Source organism: Aulostomus chinensis, chromosome 17, assembly GCF_037954235.1.
Source record: "Aulostomus chinensis isolate RoL2024-O1b breed Wild chromosome 17, RoL_Achi_v1.0, whole genome shotgun sequence".
NCBI lineage: Eukaryota > Metazoa > Chordata > Actinopteri > Syngnathiformes > Aulostomidae > Aulostomus > Aulostomus chinensis.
The window spans coordinates 6,046,294-6,069,050 of record NC_141336.1 but is presented as its reverse complement, the minus strand read 5'-3'; the positions used below and the strand labels follow the sequence as shown (position 1 = coordinate 6,069,050).

The window sequence follows — 22,757 nt, the reverse complement described above, 5'->3', positions numbered from 1 at the left end:
GACCTCCTCCACACCCTTCCCTTCTTTCTCTACTTTTCTCTGCCCTTAAACACAAAACATAGCGAAGCTTTGCTGCTAGGGTAGACTTTTCTGGTTGCTATGCAACAAAAACTTTGACAACAACTTGTAAACCAAGTACTAAACATCAGAAGGTGGACTTCCAAAAAAGAATCAGAAGTTTTAGGAAGGCAAAACAAAGGAACACGCAAATTAATGAATGTGTCCTTCCACTACCGTTGTACAAGTAGTGGTTGTTGGGACATCTTTGATCGCATTTACACAGTCACTCATATCAATGTTTATTCATTATCCTTGGTTTGTTGTGTGAATCAAAATCTGGATTGGATACTGGTTTATTTGTTGAGGACGACATAAAGTTAGTGCTTTTATGCCTCTGGGAAAAACTGAATTTGCTTCAACCAATTAACCTCTGGATTTACATCCTTAACTTCAATTGGACATCGTACATGTTTTTTTGTTTGTTTGTTTTTTTCAATTTTTCCCACTTGCTAAAAGAATGTACCCGTTGTCTGGAGACCAAGAACCATCATTACTAATGACATTCAGCAACTATTGTACACTATCTCCTTGTTCACGGCAATGAGGGAAGCAGATTCTCTGTAGCCAGCATCATGAGGACATTCAGAGAAGAGAACTGGTAATTTTTTTTTCTTATTGACCAACATGTGACATAGACAATACTATACTATTAGTACTGTGATGTCCATTACAATATTTTTTACTTAGCTGTATATATTTGTGAGTTCATTTTCCCCTTTGTAGAATTGAAAGATGACCAAATGAAGGTGGAATGACTGCCCCTTCTCCCAATAACAAGAACCACTCGTTTTCAACATGATCCTTCAAAATAATGCCATCTGACCCCTTGAAATCCAGCAGAGAGTGATTGTAGACAATGCCAACTTTGACTGAATCAATCGTGTGTCTGTCAACTATTGACCATGACCTCCAACTTAACAAACTTAACATGAAACAAGTCTACAGAGTACCTTTACCTCCTTTGAGAGCAACTCTGCGAGAGTCAAAGATCTATAATATCAGTATGTGCAATTAAGTATAACCTACACCAACTTTCAGCACTGACACTTCCAGTACAATTCTATGCTCATAGACCTACACTTACTATAGGCTAGCAGTTGCTACTTTTACAGTAGGCCTACTGTAAACTATATTTTAGGTGGAGAGGCAGGAACATCATTGGTCAACTTGCCCGGATGTCATGGCAGCAATGTAACTGGGGGGTTATCCACCATCATGCAAACCTGGGGCCATATGACTCGGAACATCTCTTTACATTTCTGGATGGTCTACAGGATATCATGGCTGTGCATATGCAGCTTGATCAGCAAACAGTGCATCCTGTATATGTTACTGTAGTTTAGGGCAATGTGAGCTTTTACTGTGCTGTCTGATTACATGAGTGGTTCACCAACAACCAGCGCATCATAAACATTTTCCTGGTTTTGATGTGATATTTTGATGGAAAAGCCTGGAGTTTTGTGAATGCAGTTTAAATTTTTGGATTTTTTTAAAGTTTTGAGAGAAAAAAGGGTGTGGGTTTCAAGAAACGTGTTTTAGCAATGAGAAATGCAGTTCTTCATCCACCTCACTTCCCTCTTAGCTCCGTAGCTTATTGTTTGGTGTGTGCCCCGTGTATTTTTTCTGATGGATTTTCTATTATTAACTCACGTGTATGCTCTGTCTATTAATGTAGATGGAATGCTCTCCTCTGATTGGTGGAGCTCCATGTGAGTCTGTAAACACTGGCCTCTAATAAATGGTTAATATCTAGTCTCATTGATGGACATCTGCTGTCAGCACTGTCACCAGCTGACTATGAATAGACAGGCTAGATATGTCTTTGTTGTCAGTCATGTGAGCAGTATAGCTGATGAAGACATACAGTTGTATTTGTGCAATATTTTGAACTCAATCAAGTATTGAGAGCTTAAATCCTGTGTGCTGATCCTTTTTTTCTGTTTTGCCACAGACCTGCACCCAATCAGATCATCAAAATTCTGGATGTAGAGGAAACACATCTTTCTTGTAGACTGAAGACTCAAGTGCAGTTTTTTGTACAGTTTGTCTAATACTGATGTCACAATCACCTGCCTTACCATGGTAACAAAAGCTCAAGAAAACTCTTCATAGCAAGCCATTATCAAGATCTGAAGATATCATAAGGTCAACCAAGGTTGGTGAAAATCAACCCCATCATTTTTGCATAATCCTGCTAGAAGACAAAGATGCAACAACAAAAACATCCTCAAAGTATATAAATCCACCAGAGGACCTGATGGTTTCCTTTCTGAGGAGAAATGTGATGAATCATTTTTAAAGCAGCTCAAGTAGTGTGGCAGCTCATCCATGACATAGTAACAAAGAAGATCTTTGTTCTAGAGTCTCAGACTCCTATGTTAGTTTCTCCAGCAGGAGAATGACAGAATGCTCTCTCAAAGGTGGTCAGAACATTATTTTATGATAAATCTTCAAAAGTAGCGACGCGGTGTGAAACTCAGTCTGGCGGAAACATCGGATGTGAAGGCAGCAGTCGTGTAGATGTGAACGTGACCCTATTGCCCTCGATGACAACCCTCCAACACTTCAGTGATGAATGTCTTCTGTGTGATGAAGCTATTCATCAGGCATCTAATAAGTTTTTTTTATCTGACTGTTGTCTCGTCTGACTCCTAATGATGTAAAGAACAGCTGCAGAAGCGGTTTACTCTGTCATGTTTTTACTCTCCACTAATTAGTTTTTCCTTCCCTCATATTGCACTTCCTCTGTTTGGGCTTCAAATTGTCCGATCCATCACATTTTGTCACCGCTGTTATAACCTCTGTCCTGTATCGCAATAAATCTTTTTATTCATTTTTTTCTCCATTTTGTCTTCCTTCTTGATCATGCAATCGTCACTTTTATTTTTCAGACTCTCTCAGCAAGCTTGCTGGAAACTTGCAACAACAAGGAGGAGTTATGGCTGAGAGGAAGTGTTCAAGGGTTTGCAATGGAGGGTCTTTCCACTGGATGACATGACCACATACCCAAGATGGCGATGACCTCATCATCCTGAATAACCTCCAACGACCCCGAAACTACAAAACATAGGGTGTCAACGCTCTCCCCAGCATGGAAGATCAGATCTCCAGGGGCACAGTGGGTGGTCTGAAACTCCACTGCCAGGGAACGCAAGCAGCCATCACTGGCCAGCCGGAACGCCGGATGCTCGTTGAACACCTGAGAAAGGAAGGAAGCAAAATGGACTTTAATTATCTAATCAATAAAATTCTGATACCTGAACCATTGCCAAGCAGAGGTGATGCCTACTGGCTACCACTGGTTCTAATGTTTTCATTGGCTGTTCAGAAGACAGAAATGCTGGCTAACAAACAGCTCACTCCCCATACGTCTCATATAAAGACACAGGGCATCACTGACACGAACAGAATTCTCTCAACTACTTTAAGGTAAACTTAATGAGGAAGTCTGGAGGTAAGTTGCAGAGATGGATGGTTCCTGCAAACATTAAGAGCTGTAGCAGGAGATGGGGTTTGAGTCGTGTTTGCAACAAGTCAAGGCTGTAAAAAAAAAAAAAAGGCTGTGACCATAAGCTGTTTACAACACTTTTCAGAACGATTTTTAATAGAAAAATGTTTTTTAGGATGCCTCCATGGTGGTTGAGGTTTGATTGATTTTTGGCAAATCATAAAAATACTCAGGGTTCAAGAAGGTCATGGTTTGGGTGTTTCATATGACATGAAAGTCTTTACAATGAGAGATGCTGCTCCTTATACAGAGGCTATAGGCTGCTTTGAGCTACATGATTGACAGATCTGATTCATCCTCTTTATTTGTTTATTCATCTATTTCAGATCCCCATTAGTCACTGCCTAAGCAGCAGCTATTCTGCCAAGGGTCCAACAATACAAATTTCATTTTCATAAATGTAAAGTTATATTGATACAAAAATATAAATAAAAACGATAAAAACAAAAAAAAACAATAAAAAACAACGTAGATAACAAAATGAAAGGAAGAAAAATACAAATGAGAACAAAGACAAACAAAGCTGAAGATATCAATTAACAGAAAACAATAAACAAAAATCAATTATCCCAAATGAGAAAACAACCAACAAACATTAAAGATAAATCCAAATAAAGCAAAATGTAACTAAGTGCATGCTAAAATATACAAAACACATCCTCAATTTTCCTATCAATAGGAAAAAATTGTAAAAAAAAAAATAACCAGAATCATCACACAAAGTAGAACTTCAACAAAAAAATACAATTAAAATAAAATAAAGAGCAAGAATTATATGTTTATTTGATGTAATGCCAAATTCAATGAGAGAGCCCCACTGAGTAAATGGACAAGTCACTGTATCCAAATTTGCAAACGCAAATTCAGCTCCTCTTTATGCAAAAGACACAACTGGGTTACAATTTTTTGCACAAAAATCAAACTGGGTAGCATTGCTCAAATGTGCAACAAGATTCTGCGAATGAATTTGCAGATTTCTTGCTCCAAACAAATTCAGAAACATACTTTAGTGTAATGGTTAGCTATAAAATGAGACTGGCCAACGTGTTGAACCAGTTAAGCCAAAACCAGATGCCACCCCGTACTGTGATACTCCTCCCATATGAGGCCTGATATATTATATGCGCCTGTGGCTTCAGATACCAGTATCATTCACAAGGACTGTGATGATTAAAACTCTCTAAGGACTTGGAATGAGAATGAGCTGAAGTGGACTTTTTAACTTTTCATATTAACCTTTGCAATTTCACTCAGTCTAAAAAAAAAAACAAAAACCGAAAAAAAACTGCCAAGGGCGAAGTCTGTGGCATAAAAATAGAAGATGCAGGACGATGACCTCAAAATTTAGAAGGTACCTAGAACACATCCTGATAGGTCAGTCACTCAACAGTCAGTAGACATGTTTAATTTAGCTCACTCACATTATAGCATCAGGCAGCTCAGTGAGAATATTCGCATATTGAATGTGTTATATCTAAGGAGGGAGGCTAACCTTTATCATACTGGTGTGTGAAAACTGTTGTTTCCCCACTTGCCAGCGTATGGTGTAAACGCTTCACTGCCATCATACTACTGCACTATATTGTTAGAAGGAATTGAGCTCAAAGACTTGTGAGAATCTCTGTCTGACACATCTTCAAAGTGGCTTTCAAAAGGTTTAACTCATATTATTTACACTGTAATCCTGCATCCCATGTGCTTGTGGTCATAGTTTTACGGTTACTAAAGGACAGCCATGAAAGTGAAATAATAAGCCTTTGTCGTCAATGAAGCTTCATGATGATGAGGCTTTTCCTGCTGTCATGCCTGCTTCAAATGAAACATCCTTTTTTGTCAACTGAAGAAGCACGGCAGTGTTTGTGTATGATTGACAGCAGCTTGCAGGCAGAGTGTCAGTGGTACACCGAAGGGAATGAGAGACAAGTCAGACAGCGAGTTAACATGCATTTTAAGAGCAATGATATGATGCCTAAGAGGACCAAAGTGATACTTACAGGTGTTTACATGCTGTGCTACACCGAGAGGCTAATTAGCTACATGATTACAAGCCTGACACACATATATGCACATCCCAGAGAAAATGTGTTCCAGTATATTCTTCATTCGCGCCACCATCAATTCAGGATCTTAATTGATGGTGGGTTTTATCTGACAGTAATGACCTAACGAGATCCCCAAGTGCCTCCATCTTGTCTTCAGGGTCACTAAGATATTTACTCCACATTGAGAGTCAGCAGCTCTGAATGACAAATTTTAGTGACTTCTGAGGATTTGTTGCTGTTACACAACTGAAGGTGTCCTTCACTCTGTGCCAGTTTAGCAACTGAGTCTGCCAAAGTTTTTGGACCAGTGTCAGTCTTGTCAAGTGATGCCCGGGAGCCTCGAACCACACACACCCAGGCTTCATTTATGTAACACTCCCCCATGGACGCATGCTGAGTCTAGTAAGTTGAGTGAGTAAACGTGCTACTCCAGAAATCTGTTTCATTCTCATCCACCCATTCATTATTATTATGACTATACTGCTAAAATCCTTTTAGAACTCTCATGTAATGTGCACCAATACATACAAACCTTCCTGTTGAGGTGGACACAGATGTCGGCCCGCATGTCCTTGGGACAGATGGACAGAACCTGGAGGAGAAAGACAGAGCAGTTTAGGCTGGAGTTTGCAGAAATTCCCAGATGAAAAAAACAAACAATACAGAAAGCTTTAATGAGATCAATTCTGCCCAGAATTCCAGCGACAATGATGAATAGTATTGGATGGAAGTGCAAGAGCAGTGCCAGGTGGTGCTGGGCAGCTCAATATACTGATTTTATGGAGTTTTAGCCACTGAGACTGAGGCTAAGTGCTACTCCCCTAAAATCATGAGAATGATTTCATGACAAGTCACCAGACTGCAGCCTGAGCATTGACTGCAAGTTCAGATGGAAGTATCTAAACAATCACTGAATAAGTCAGTAGGGTGCCCAGGAATTCAAAGGCCAACAGAAAGTTTCTCTCAATTAGACATGTTGGTGGTGAAATCAAGATCTCACCATGACTCTGACCTTTCACCATGCAACACATCAGTTTCTGTGCACAAGGTACAGTATATTTTGGCTCTCCTGGCATTTAAATTGACAAGAATGCCAGTGTCGTCAGAAACCAGCAAAAGGGTTGTGCCTGCATTCCTGTGCTCTGTTAATAACTAGGGCTCAACCCTCACTGCATCCTTTCGAAAAGCTGCTTCAGTGGATGGACTTTGACATGGACATACTTTGATACACACAGTTGACCTTAAGGGTTACTCTGCAGGTGTTTCCTGGTTACTGTCACAATGTTTTCACTTTATATTGGATCAATTCTAAGGAATAATGTAGACTTGGAAATAGGTAACAATATTACCCAACTGAAAAAATACTGGATTTATCTTTTAAATCGGTTGTTCCCAAACTTTTTTGAATTCTTTCCCAAGGAAACATTTAACCTCCAACTGTGTACCCCTCTACCTCCACAGATATTAACACCAGTCGCTAAGCTAGCACTGCTAATGATAGTGCTGGTAGACACATTATTGCAAGTCATGATTCTGTTTCTACCTGATGTCCTGCATCCAGTGCTGCTCCCATGGGTGCTGGGAGAGATTGATTCAGTTGTTTATCCATATTTTAGCAAGTTAGGTGACATCACTCAAGGACCATCCATCCATCCATTTCCTACCGCTTACCCTATCCAGCTTTCGGACGAGAGGCAGAGTTCACTCTGGTCGGGTCATCGCAGGGCCAACACAAATAGACAGACAACCATTCACACTCACAGCCACACCTACGGTCAATTTAGAGTATCAATCACATTGGACTGTGTGAGGAAGCTGAAGTACTGGGAGACAACCCACACAGAAACAGGGAGAACATGCAGACTCCATACAGAAAGACCCCCTGCCCAAGCCGGGGCTCGAACCAGGAACCTTCTTGAGGCAACAGTGGTAACCACTGCACCACCATGCCATGCCTCAAGGACCGTATTTTTCCTAAAAAGGTGGATGGTGATAGGCTGGATGCACATCCCCACAAAATGAACGAGTGAGGGCAGTTCTTTGTAGTATTCTGATAGGAAAAACAAAAACATCCTTTTCAGTTATTTGAGAGGATACTACAACTTTTTTTTGATACACTCTCTGACTGGGTGGTTCACAGTTTGAGAATCACGGCTTTAAATTAAGTTGTATTATTGACTCATCAGAAAAAACTGTCAATCATAGCACTGTGGACATAGTCGGCTGTATTCATGTAAAAGGTGATTTCAGATAACATCATTCCACATAACCTCATTATATTTGTCTCTTCGTGAGTCTTTCAGTCTTCACGTAATCTTCCCAGTACTTTATCCTCCACATTAAGTCTCTCTCTCTCATGATCGGGAGCCTTCTCACCCCCATGAATCCCATTTCCGATGTTTTTGTTGGGGATAATGAGCATTTCTGGAGGACACATGAGGCGAGTCTTATACCCTCAGTATAAATACCTCGCAGTCAGAACTGGGGCCAATTAGTCGATACTGTTGTCACTTTGGGAGCTTTTACGTGGTACACAGTCAGCTGTTTCAGTAAAACCAAAAAATACCAGAGCGTTTTGGTGCCACTATTATCCTCCACTTTCAAAGACCGTTGTGTTTTGATGTCGCAGAGGCTATAAGATGATGAATTGTCCTCCTCCTGGTCGATTTGTTCATATTTAACAAGGCAGGACACTAGGGAGAAGAACAGTTTTACCTAAATGCTTCAGTTAATTGGGCTGGATTCCGCAATTTGTGTAATGAGCTGGACAAAGCAAATACAATTTACAGTTTAGGATTTTTGGCAGATTCAAAGTTAATGAATCCAGCAACATAATAAGCTTCTAAAATGCAGTGATACACATAAACAACCTGCAGCCACGCAGGGTGGGAAATAGAGGATGGAGAGAATCCTTCAGGTGGGAGTTCAACATTTAAATCCCTCCCCTGACTGCAGCTCTGTGCTGAGAGCTTAAAGTAAGATAAATAATACAGGATGAAATAAAGGAGCCACAGAGAAGGGGATGACTGCTTTTAAATTTGACACAAACACACACTTTGATGTGTGTCCTTTCATTAAACTCTTTTGACCCAGCTGAGGGCTGCTTGTGCTGCAGGTGATGCATATCTCAATAAATGGCTCCAATGCTTTACAGGAGGTGTGAAATCTTCTGCTTAAGATTGACTTTTACAGAAAATAACAATTGTATGCCCTGAAATGTGCATGCATAACTGCAGTCTGACAAAGTAGTTTCACTAAGCAGCTGTTTTGAACAGTCTGTGATTGGTCATAAGCTGTCATGTGGCATCCTGATGCTTCCTCCTACCAATGTCTTTCTATCTTTTGTGCTGCTTTGTCTTTCTGTGTTCCCTAGAATTAAAAGTATCTTTATTCAGAGTTTCATCTCAAAGTTGCCATTTATAACCCTGGATATGAAGCACTGAGTAGCATCACTGCAATTCTTCATAAATGAAGATGTTCCATTGATGAACAACACCTCACAAATGATACAATAACTGAACACAGATCTTTTAAGCTGTGGTCAAAAAGCTCAGACTGTGGCTGTAATTACAAAATGGGGCACAGTGCGCTAATGCACCCACAGCAGGTAACAACAGCCCTCTGACGGATAGCAGGGATGTAACTAGAGCCACAAATGCTCCCATGAAAGCATAATTTTCTTAGGTGGATGATTATGTTTGTGGGTTTGTGCGTAAACAATATCATCAACAGAGCTACAAAATTGCAGATCATTACAGGAACTGAGCAAAGTACCAGGCTCCACCCCTTCCCTGTCCTGATATTAATACGTAACTAAGAATGAACAGACTATACCCATGGATCACATGAGAGAGACGAGTGGATAGTCAGGCAAAAATGGAAACTTTACCGAGAGCAAGTTAAAAATAAAGTGCTTTGATGATAGTAGAACAGTTATAGCTGCCATTGTCTCCACTGACATCAATAGTAACAGGAAAAAAAAACTCAATAGGGTCTTCGCCTGAAGTACCTTCTAACTCAGGCCCTAATAAGCACGTCAGAGACTGTCACGAGGGTGGGTTCGAGGACCCTGCACACAGTCAACTAAGAAGTGCCCTGATATAAATGTGAAATGGAGGATGCTTTTTCTTTTTCAGTAAATTAATTCTACTAAGAGAGCATATACCGTCATCGCAATCTACACATATCAGCATCAGAACATTGGCACATTAGGATAAAATATTTCTTTGTAATGAGATCAACTAATTTAAAGTTAATTTTTTTCAGAAAAGTTCTTTTTCCTGCCTCTGTGTATGTCATCTCTCACATGATCTTGACAGAATAATTTCCAAGTCATTTGTTTATTGTTGAAAGTAAATGACACACATGCACAATTAGGGGCTTGTTGGTAGGTGCCAATACTTAGTTTAAAAGGTCAAGACAGTCTGTCACTACCTTGAAGCACTAACAAGCAATAATTCTGTAAATGTAGCACACAATTATATGTACACACCAATCGTGCATGAGGTGCCAGGTCTCACCTACTCTCACAGGCATCTCACTAATGGTTGTGCACGGCAGTTCTGGACCAGCACATTTCCTGACCACAAAAACATGTATTTCACGGAAAACAATTCGAACTCTGAACACAACTGAAACAATGATCACAACATGACAAAGTGAATGGTTTTTAAGCCAAAACATTCTAAGTCCCATGAATCTAAGTGACGTGCCCGCTCCGCGCCCCTCCTGCACACCCTGCTTTAATGTGATCTTTGATAGGAACAGCACGATAACTACAGTCCTTTACGCTTCTGCTCCTGTGGTGGAGAATGCGAAAGAGAAAAAAAAACACTGATGAAATACTGAACAGACTTTAATTTGACTTGTTTGATTCTCTCTATATTTACTCGCAAATTCAAAGAAACAATTATGGCTCACTACAGGCGCACTGTCCTGCATCCTAGTATATATTACAGGCATTTTTATACTTATAGTTAATTTGCTCTTGTCTGAATCGGTTGATAAGTAGGTAGACTCGATGTGTCTCTGTCTCGGAACTGTATGGTTTAACACAGGAAAAATTAAGTGCACCCAATGTATGACCAATAGCCAGAGAGAGCCGTCGCCCGTTCATAGATCAAAAATCACGTGATAAACCAGAAATAAACACTCTCGAGTTTGTCTGTAATAGACTGAGACCTCCTCTCCAAGGAAATCTCAGGCTGGTTGCTCTGATCTGCAACCCAATTTGATTTCTGTATTCACATCCGCTTAAAATGAAGGCACTCTGAGAGGAAACAGACCAGTGTTGGATTCACATGGACTAAACAAAATGGGTGTGAAAACTCTCCTGACAACTGCTGTTTTGGATGTTAACGATAATGATAATGTTAAGAGAATCTGGAACCTCATTATCTGCATTGCCAGTCTACCCATGTGTCCACAATTTTGAACACAAGGGTCATTGTTTACTTTCATACTGCTGTGCACATTCTCCAGTCAAATTGTTTTTATAAATCATAAAAGGTTGGTTGGCTCAACAACCCCACCTTTGACCTTTTAGTCTCACCTTTTCCGTGTCAATGCCTTTGGACATGGACCATGTGGAGACGATGTAATCCATCACTCGCTCACTCAGCCCCTTGGGAACCTGGTAGAGCTTCAAAAAATCCCTGACATTGTTGAGCATTTCGTGGTAGCGGTTGGTGTTGGCGTACATCTGTTGGAAGATGGTGGTCACATTTCCAAAAATAGTGGCGTAGAGCAGAGCTGGAGAGGAAGACACAGAGAGAAGAAATAAGCGAGTCCATCAAGGCACATACGTCATGACCGTAATGTGAGGTCATGGGGATGTTGTTCCTAAGCGTTGTATTCCTTTGTTTTTACACAGTCAAAACTGCCCTTGAACAACTCTGTTCCTTTTTACTAGTCCAGGAGTCTGGACAGACGGCTTCACACAGTAACAACATTCATGGTGCATTCCCTTGAAACTCATGTAGACATAAAATCAATTCTGAAGGTTTTTTTTTTTGTTTTTAATGGCATCTTATTTTCCTGTGTTGAAAACAATATGCAGAGCAAACACCAATCTGCTATGTCTTAATGGTATGATGATTTGTTACTGACACCAGTAATAGAAAAGAGTTGTGTTTGTGCTGGTTAATTAACTTTGATCTCTATCTTACAAAAGTGAAATGTGAATAAAATGAGTACTGCTACTTTCTCCATCACGGATTTTACAGTGACCTGACATCATTAACCAACCGCTTGTTTAGATCACATTCACCCTTGACAAAAATGTTGAACTGCAATTTATATTATATATATATATATATATATATATATATATATATATATATATATATATATATATACAAACACATACACACACACACACACACACACACACACACACACACACACACACACAATAGATAGAGACATAGATAGATTTGCCAAGGACAAATGCCATACATTTTGATTTTGGAGCAGACCCATTTAATAAGTCCTCTGGTTACTAATTAGTTCATTGGTTTGAAGTTGATTCGCACTGATTTTGTGTGAGTCATTTGTTTGCATAAAAAAACATTCAAGAACAACTGCATAAAATAATTACACAAAAGACAAAAGCAGGTTGAAACAAAAGACCTTGATTAAACTTTAAACACATTACAGGATAAAATATAAAACAAAAACAGCTACGTAACTCCAACAGTCTCTCAGGAGGAGGTTTCATTTAACAAAATTATTCTGAAAGTTTTCACATGCTTGTTCAGCAGTTAAAGAAAAAAAAACAACAACAACCAACAGTCGATGAGGCTCAACTGTATCAATCTGATTAATAAAATCTGAGCATTTACTGGAAATGATCTTTTGCTTACATCTACTGTACTATCTTTTCATCTTCGAATAAAGTACATGGGACATGGCTGGAAGTTTAAGAAATATTTAAACTAATAATCTCTGGGATCAAATCACTGCCTAACAGACACTCTTGCACTCACAGCAGATGGGAGGTAAGTGTACTTACTGTTTTTATTACTTTTTAGGTATTTGTACTTGACTGAGTATTTTTCTGATACCTTTTTACTTTTACCTCCTACATTTTAACAACGATTGGTACTTTCTATACTGTGCTTTCTGCTCCTTACACTTTAAAAACAGATGCTCTACTTAAGTTTGAGCAAGACAGCACAAGAAAGAGTTAACTCTAGTATACTTAAGTGGCAGTACGGCACCTAAACATTGGTTGGCATTCAATAAAATGTCTAAAATGAAGAGGAAGACATCTGCCATACTCAGTCTTTTAAAAGAACAGGGATGACAGCTGAGAAATAACGTAGGGAAGAGTAGAAAATGATCAAAAATTTCTACTTGAGTACAATGAATGGGTGTATTTTTACCACCTATGGCTCACACACATCATTGAAGCACTTACAGTATGTAAATCTATCAGTCAAACACAAAGTATAACCTATTAGCTGCCTGCATCTTTCAACCCCAAGAAAAGATTCAGCAACAAGGTCCAAACAACCCTTCAGCAACTCGTCAAAGAATCATATTCTGATAACGATCCCTTTATTCAAGCTTGTTGCTCCTATGACACAGAAAATCCAGTGTCTTCTTGTTGATGATCGAGTTGATTTGAATTCACACTGGTAATCGAGACAAGAGAAACTTATGACTCAGCAAATTGAGTAAAAGACGGAAAATTATGTTTTGGGGTTTTTTTTGAGTGAAAGCTACATTAATGGTGGCTTTTGCAGTAAAGGAGATTTTCTGGAGGGCAAGCGGGAGTATCTTGGACACTTTTCGAAATTGGAGCCATTGTGCAATGGCGTTGCTGAGCTGACCTGTCAGCCAGCGCCACATCCTTCTGCTTCTACTCTGTTGCCATAGATACCCCACTCGAAATAGTTTCTCCCTCTTTTTTCCCTCCTCCTCCACCGCCTCCCGGCCAATACAAAAGACACAACAATGAGGAAAAGCAATAAGTTTAAAGATGTTTGGGTTGAAAAATCAAGACTGGCAGGGTCTAGTGATGAGCAACAAAAAATGCCAAGAGGGTAGGGTAGGGGTGAAAGAACAGGAAAACAGAGCAAAGTAGAACAATAGAGGGATGAAGGCAATGATGGATGGACAAAGGCTGAGTATTCCTGTGTGTTTTATACTGCAGGAAAAGAAAGCAACAAAAATACAGGTGGGGAGATAAACACTGTCCCCCTGTAGTCCCTACGAATACAAATCCTTCCAGGACCTTTCTGGGACCCTGTCACTTTATAATGAAGGACTGGCAAGCTGGAACTGCAAGCTCAGCGACTCAGCTCCCACCTCCACCAGACACAAGACCCCTAATTGGGTGACTTGGAGGTTCAGCAGGTTGCAAATGCCACCCCATTACAAAGACAAACTGAGGTTTGACCCCTGCATTCATTTTCATGCTGAGTTGGACAGACCTCATGCCTGGAGTTTGAGAGTTTTGAGCTAATCACTTCCCCATCTGGTTAATTCATCCTGGTGAAATGAAGGAATTTTGACCTCTGAGCTTGAACTAAGCAGAACTGTGGAAGTCTCAAGAGGTTCTCTAGCACATCCTAATGAGTGGGTAGAGCCGTTTCGATTTGCTGCAGATTTAGCATTAGACGATAGTTTGCTTGATCTTGAAGAAGGCCGCAGAGCTTGGACATCCTCTGCACAAAAGAAAATTGAATGGAGCCAGAGTGTGCAACACTTCACTTTTTCAACAGCTGTTGTGGAAAAAAGGTATGGACTGTATTGTATGTTGTTTTAAGCCAGCTTTAATGATTTCAATCTGCTGCTCCAACGTGCCCAAACACTGCAGGAAAAAACTGCTCAGGAAGTATGTTGCCTTCCAAAATAAAATACATCTGAATTCAGAAATAGTTTTGTCTTATCATGTATGAATGGGGTGGTTGAGCTCTGCTCAGGCACAAAAATTGTTTGGTTTGAGAGAAAGAAAAAAAACAAAACAGTGGGCCTTCAGTTGAAATTTTGATAAGACTTTCATAAAGTGCCAAAAGGATGAGGTAGTTCTGTTGACCAATACAGAAGTTAACATCTCCATACGTTGCCTAAACCAAAGTCCAATGAGAGTTTTAGATTTGATTTTTGATGACAGAAGAAAATCAACTATTGAGACCTACTTGCTTCGTTCAGCAAGATAGTCAACATGAATGACCACCACTTTTATTCTTCTTTATATACACAGTCATTAGAAGAACAAATATAATAAACTACACCACACACATTATTTCAGCATCGCCACACTTAAATTTCACGCTACTCTGTTTAACATGATGTTTAATGTCCTCAGCAATCTCTACTTTTGTTTAGCAGCTTATTAGCAACCACCATTTTTCATCATTCAAAACCTTAAGAGTGTGATATTTACAGACATTTTTATGCTGCAAAAAAAAGTTAAAATATTTTCATCTTGTTTTAACCCACAGACCTTATTTCAGATATCTAACAAAAAGAACACTGACTAGGAGACAAAGGAACTGAATATTCAACAATGCAACAAATGCTTCATGCACCACTGAGCAGCTTTCCATAGGAATGAACGGAGGCCCTCTTCTGACTCTGTATCCTGCTCTCTTTATACATTTCTGAAGGGTACCCACTAACAACGTAAAAATGAAGGTTCATTCTAAGCTACAAAGACAGCAAATCATATGGTTTCAAGTGATTATATTCCGATAAAATATAGTTTAACTGCTATATTCAATTTTTTAAAAAATGACTCTAAATTCTGCGCACCGCCCCTGAAAGCAAATGCTTTAACATGTGAGTACCTGTTTTTATACTCAACACTTACAGTTTGTACAGTAAAGCATCTGAGGACAACAACGTGCAGCAACTACTCACATGGTATAAACCTTTTGACAGATGACTCACAATGGTCCTGTACAACAGGCCGTTAACAGGATCAATCAGCCAAACTTATCAAACACAACAGCACAGGATCAGGCAGTAGCATCCTCTGAGAGATGTATATTTTTGTTTCTACCAGCTCAGAATGTGAAGAGTTATACAGGATCGAAATAACTCAAAGAATCCTCAGATTAAAAAGCTCAGTGATTCTGCTGATGTTAGTGCTTCAAGCATCAATACATTCTTACGGTATATAGAAGCACTGAGCTTTAAAAAGACCCAAATTGCAGAGAAGTGGCTCTTATAGAACCAAGATATTTTCCCAGAAAACATTTCTGTTCCTGTTGAAACCCGACAACTTTAGATGGTTCAATCAAAGCAACCCTGATGAAGTTTATAGCTGTCATTCTGTAACTATTTCTGAAACATGATCTGTCCCCCATGGCTCCACTTATTTAAATCTGACTTTGCTCTCCTCTCTGGTGGATGAAGCAATGGGAGGTTAGGGTGGTGGCGAGTAGATGGAGGGTGTCTTCCTCTCATATTTAGTTGATGGAATGGCCTCAGGGAGGGAAGACCAGACGCTATCAAAGTTCTCATCAACTACAGAGGGAAGTTTGTCTCCGAACTGACTGAGATGTTGAAAGGGAAAATATATCAGAGGGATCATCTTGCTGGTATATTTTGGCCAACTGGCAGCAGCGGCTTTTTTTGCCCATGCTGTTCCTAAGTGCTCACTTACTGTCTTTTTGCATCTTCAGTTTCTTTTTCTCCATTTAGCTGCAGTGACAACAGCTAAATGCCCTGTTTTTTCTTTTTTACACTTTGATGTACTCCACTGTAGCTCAATCATGATCCAAATTTTGTCATACACACCTTAAAAACACAGTAAGATCTTTTCCAAACGTCACATGTCTGATGAGAGTCCTGACCTGAAGACATCTACAAGCTGAATTTGAGTCATGGTCATAGCGTCACCAACTACTGTGTACCAAGTGTCACCATGGTGTACAGTAGGGCTGGGTATCGATTCAGATTTTCTAAATCGATTCGATTTGATTTTCCAAGGTCCGATTCGATTCAATTCCCGATTCAATTCGATTCGACATCGATTTTTTATTTAAACATGACCAAGTGACTGACAACACAAAAAAATGAATGAATATAAATTAAAATAAATTACAAGATAGACAATGTAAATAAAGTATCTACAAAGATGACACATAAACAGGACACGTCCAACAATTACAATTCAATGCCACATTCTCTGCTGACTGAAGCGAAGTTTCGATGCGTTGTTTTAAGCTTGCGTACATGTTTTGTATTGTCACTTCACTTAGGTGTTTGCGAGTCGGCAAAATGTAGCGCGGCTCCAAAGTTTTTATGTTTTTTTATGAGACTTCGTAAACCATCGTTTTCCACGACGCTGTAAGGTCGAATGTCTTTGCACATAAAAACTGCTACAGCCTCGGTTATCTTCTGTGCGCGTTGTGAGTTTGCCGGTAATTTAGGGGCCAATACCTGCTCCAGGCTGCGTTGTTTGAGCCGTGTCGACTGGGTTTCTGCTGGGTGATGTTTTGAAAGTGGTTGCGGAGATTTGTCATATTCCCACAGTACTTTACCATCCCGTTGCACAGTTTGCATATTGCTTTTTTTCCCCTCAAGTCGTCATTTTCTCCGTCCTTGAAACCAAAGTGCACCCAAACATCAGCCTTTAATCTCACCGGGGGGGGGCCCTTCAGGGTTGTGCTTCTTTCCGCCATGTTTGCTTGACTGGTAGTGAACTCTCGCGAGATCACATTCCATTCTAATTGACGCCAACCGCTGATCACGCGAGACTGCCAGAGTTCATAAACAGGCTGTTCTCTGCGAGTTAGAAATCGATCTGTGGATTTTAAGAATCGATATCAAACCATTAAAAGGAAAATTGATTCAAATGGATTAAAACGTAGCCCTAGTGTACAGCAAAGAGTGTAATACAATTCGTGTGTGTTCCTCGCACCACCCCGTGACCGTAGGGAGTGATAATTGCACCACAGTGCAGCATTACTCTGCTCCTTTCAAATCCAGATTTTATCAGGTTTCACCTCCCTCCTGCTCAATGGAAGAGATGCACATGCCAATGTGTGCAGATTTGCAAGGGCCCACTCATCGCATCCTGGAGCTATAATTAGAATCAAAATACGAAGGTACCAGGGGCCAAAAGTTCACCATGGCCGAGGTATGTACTTTTGTGCAGTTTCTAATTTGCTGTGTACTGTAAGTATATTGTGTATTATTGAAATTTTAGGTGCAAGTATTTATGCCACTGTCTAAGTCAGAATTCACTTGAAAGTGATTCTGGATCTCACCTGGGAATAAAGGCAAATAAATAAATATAATTAGAAAGCTTGCAAAGGAATTTCCCTGAGAAGACAGCTCTCAAGATGAGAAACCAACTATAAAAGCAATACAAGGCCAGACAAAGGAGCTGCCTCCATCACAAGCCATTGAGCCCGGTCCATTTGCTGCTCAGTCAGCCAAGTCGGCGTCCATGCTGCATCACAACACATTACACACTGACAGGACACAGCGCTCCGCAAGCCAAACACGGAGAGAGCCAGTCAGCCACGTCACAGTCCAGCGCCCTGAAAAACCACTACTGTATAAATCTGTTTTGACAAGCAGTAATTGTGCATCAGCCACTCGCTAGGTCACTAAAACATTCTGGCTGATTGTCTCCAAATAAATATTGACTGAAAGATCTACAGAGGCATCGCAGTGTTAGTCACAGCCCGGCCCATCCTCAAGACACAGTCATCATGTCTGTAACGTGACCCTCACACGGTAAATACAATGCTTTTTTTCAGCACTTTCTCCAACGCCACATTGTTTACTCCTCATTAGGTCAACTTAATAGACTATTTAGGGTTGTGCAGAAGTGATAATGAGTTTTGGAGGGAGTGGACGGGGCAGTGATTCAGCTTGATGTGTAACAAATGTGTGCGTGTGCATCCAACCAGTAAGTAATATTATACTCCAGACACGAGTGAGATTTAACATTTACAGCCATTATCAAGAGAAAAAGTCTCCAACAGTTTCACGAGGGAGGAAAACTAAAAAGCTGTTTTATATAGTTTGTCGCTACACTGGTGGCGTCAGGAGATTGCGTGAACTATTAGCAAACTAATTTTAACTTAGTGCTGTATAAAAGACAAAGCTGACTTTGTTTAAAGACCTCACTAAATCAGAATAATCATACAATTGCACCAGAGATGTCCCACCTTGAGTAATCACATGAACTACTTGAAACATGTGGGACAGCGACATATTCGTCACATGTTGTCATTCAAAACAATCAGTCATTATTTACATAAAGAACTGATCCGAAACAAACAAAAGATTGTCACAAAGAGGTTTCATATGATAAGATTGATTAAGCACACAGTGTCATCCAACCAACTGAAAGCAGTACAATTTAAGGATTTGTTTGACTTCAGATTAAATCAAGGCATATAGAGAGCAAAACACCATCAGCTCCATAACATTACTCAAAAGATTTTTCAAATGAAGGAAAAAGAAACACATTCTAAAGAGGATATGTATATTTACTGTTTGTTTAAAAAAAACCTATAGGACAGACAAATGCAAATAGTTCATTGTATTTCAGTAAAAGGAGTTAATCCATGGAACAGCTGCAATGAAGAAATAAAGACATGTAAAACAAATCTCAAGAAATAAAAAATAAATAAATGCCGAAATGAACTGCAGTAGCAGTACTTCTATAAGCGGGAAGTCTAAGGTGATGTTTGTTTGGTTTTAAGGGAATGACCTATTAGGTTTTGCAATTCACATAACTTTCATTTCAACCTGCTTCCATCTTACATCCTTTCATCCATCCATCTATTGTCTTCTGCTTATCCTGTTAAGGGTCACGGGGGGGCTGGAGCCTAACCTTGCACTTTTCGGGCATGCGGTGGGGTTCACCCTAGACAGGTCGCCAGTCCATGGCAGGACCAACACATACAGACAGACCACCATTCACACTCACAGCCACACCTACGGTCAATTTAGAGTATCAATCAGCCTAGTCCCCTCTTGCATGTCTTTGAACTGTGGGAGGAAGCTGGAGTACCCATGCAGCATGGCGCAGGGTAGAGTGGCCGTCTAGCAACTGAAGGGTCGCTGGTTCGATCCTTGACCCTGGTGACCATGTCAAAGTGTCCTTGAGCAAGATACTGAACCCACAATTGCTCCTGATGAGTAGGTTGGCGCCTTACATGGCAACCTTCACCATCAGTGTGTGAGTGTGTGTGTGAATGCAATGACACTGTAAAGAGCTTTGAAAATTGAAGTTCATTTGAGTCCATTTACCAGGCAGGCACAGGGAGAACATGCAAACTCCACACAGAAAGTCTTATGCCCAACCCAGAACCTTCTTGCTGTGAAGCGACAGTGCTGACCACTGCACCACCATGCCGCCCTTATATGCTTCCGTTGTTTTGTTATTCTAACCTTGCGTTGTCAGCGACCTGTCCAGGTTGTTCCCCGCCTCTCACGCGTAGCCGCTGGGATAGGCTCCAGCCCCCCCCCCCCCGCGACCCTTAATAGGAACAAGCGGAAGAAAATGGATGGATGGATGGAACCTTGCGTCAGTTTGCTTAAGGGAGACGAAATAATGTTAGCGTAGCAACACAAAAACAAATATGCTCAAAAACATATATGACTGTAGATCAGGGTTCAGTGAGAGCTGGGATAGGGTTAGGCTTCCATGGCTGTTAACTTTAGCTTAGCTGCAGCTGTCAGGGTGGTGAAACAAAAAGTGCAGCTCCACACACCTTTCACCTGATCAAAGCAGCTAAACTAACCAAGAGCAGCTCAGACCTCCCTCCTCGGTGTTGGGTTGGTGCCAGCCACCTCCACTCCAACCTACACTATGCTCTAACTTTCTCACTCACTGTAAACAGAAGACATCATCTAACAAAAAAAAGGGGAAAAAAAACCCCACTGTTTGGATAACATGACCTAATAAATGCATCAAACCAGTGCCAACATACTTTAATAACATTATGATGCTTATTTGTGCTTTGTCTTGTGTTTCCACAAGACAACAAGTGAACAACTTTCAAAATGCTTGTTCTGATTTGATCACGAGGCAATACTCTTAACTTGTGTTGTGTTGATTTCTATACATGTCAGTTATATAGGTCTCAATTAACTGGAGGTACCCTTGAGTTGGACACCACTGGAATCCCCAACTGTTCCACGAACGTTGTCATGTGGCACGTCATCCTCACACAATCTATTTGGTCAAAATGGCAACAATCTCTGTTTCACCATCTCCAGTAACCTTCTATTTTCAGAAAGTTGATACTAATTCTTATTTGAAAAGAAAATGAAATGAAGACAAACATTAATCAAACCAATTTTTTTCTTCGTTCATCTCCATGTATTCACTCAAATCTCCCTGGTCATTTCAATCTATTTTTCATACTCAAACAATGGCAGCAAAGGAGGCAGATATATCAATGATTCCTCCAGCAACAAAGCAGAAATAATGAAACTAAAAACCATTGGCACAAAGAAATAAGGGATTATTATCCTTTCAATTATTCTGATTTGCCGAGTAAAAAAAAAAAAAAAAAAACAACTCTGAAAAAGAAAATCACCCCAACAGCAGCAAACAGCACCAATAAATCCTTGTCAGGTTGTGCACGTGTGTTTTTTATCCCACAGCGCCAACATGTTTTGAAGTCAAGAAGACAGAGTGTTGCTGTTTCACTAATGGGACCAAATTAAAACACAGCACAAATAAACAGGCTCAGCGGCTTCACTGCTGCAGGTAACAAGGCCATCAGGGGCTGGGGGGATGTCCCTATGGACCGGTGACCGGGCCTCTGCAGGAGTAATGAACCCATGGAGGAGCATGAGCACCTGGTAAACAATAGGATGCTTTTTATGAGGACCAGGGACAGCATCATTTCCAAGATGTTCGCTGCTCTGTTGACGGTGGGACAACAGTCAATATGAAAGAATTGATGACAGCAGTTCGTGGTTCAGGAATTTGTGTTGAGAAAATGAGTGGAGTCTGCAGAGGGGGGCAAGGGTTACTCATCCTGTTTTATGAAAATAGTTTTTCACAACCATTGTGGTATTGAGCTTTACCTTTGTTTTGAGCAGTCTCCTCATGGCATCAAGGATGTCTCAGCGGTCAATAAAATCCCAGAAGGTCCATGTGCTCGCATGTTTTCCGGGGAATGAACCAAAGCTTTAATAATTTACTCATTGGAAATCATATACCTTGAAAACTTGCAAACATTACCAGTGGTACGAAGTTGTTTGAATAATAAATACAAAAATTGACTCCTCCAGTTAATTCTTAATGATAAATTCAATTGCTCTCAACCTATGATAGAAAAAGTCAATCGAATAGCTCCTTGTATGCCATACAGAGTCTGATCAACAGAATGATTCCACTTAAGGTGTCTTACTGACATAATTATGATCCTTGCCTCCTTGGCATGATTGTAAGTCACATATTTAAAATTGAATATATTTTCACTGCAAACATTTGTCGGTAAATCCCAAAGAAATGACAAGTAAAAAAGACCAAACTTTTAGATTCACAAAATAAAATCTGCGTCATGGATTTGCTGAGCAGCATTCAAAAACTGTTCATTTAAAGCAATAGATCGAACATTTTTTGTATTTTGTCTTTCGAGTAATCAATAATAGTTGTTTTGAGTTCACAGAGATGTTTTTTCACAACTGCATTACTTCTCTGTTTCTCCAGAATACAGAAAGAGCACCCTCATACATTTAGTTTTAAGCTGACGAAGACTGAGGGTTAACATCAAAACTGTCCAAAAAATCTCTTTTTAAACTCTCAAGTGCATTTTCCATTTTTTTTATAACCCTAACCCTGAATATGGTTGTTTATGGTGAGCACATGTACTGAACCAGAAGGGTTATAGTTTGTTTTGAGCTCAAAGCAAAGTGTTTGTGGATTACTGAGCATACAGCTGGATATAGAAGATGTGGATTACACCGGACGATGACCTTGAGAGTTTGTAAACTGCGCCTTTTGGGCAGTTTTGCTGTTGTTTTTTTTGTTGTAGCTGTTTTTAGCCGTGAGTAACCATTAGCTTCAAGCTAAATATAATTTCCTTACTGCAATCTTGTCACTTCCACTCCGATTCTTGGAGTGAGCTGAAGGAATAAAATTCAGCTGTTCAAGTAAAGAGTATTAAATTTAAACCCGAAGTGACCTCCTTGCCTGTGGAAACAGTGTG

The 22,757-nt window shown here is 40.1% G+C and overlaps 1 protein-coding gene across 1 annotated transcript in view; it reads right to left on the bottom strand.

Moving 5' to 3' along the window:
* kcnh5b (potassium voltage-gated channel, subfamily H (eag-related), member 5b) overlaps positions 1-22,757 on the bottom strand; it is a 146,330-nt gene that overhangs the window by 50,207 nt on the left and 73,366 nt on the right. Inside the window, exons 9-11 of the mRNA XM_086183672.1 lie at positions 11,162-11,361; positions 6,143-6,202; positions 3,067-3,259 (exon numbers count right to left, since the gene is read on the bottom strand). Of these exons, the coding sequence (XP_086039798.1) occupies positions 3,067-3,259; positions 6,143-6,202; positions 11,162-11,361 (453 nt within the window). The remainder of the gene's footprint in view (positions 1-3,066; positions 3,260-6,142; positions 6,203-11,161; positions 11,362-22,757) is intronic.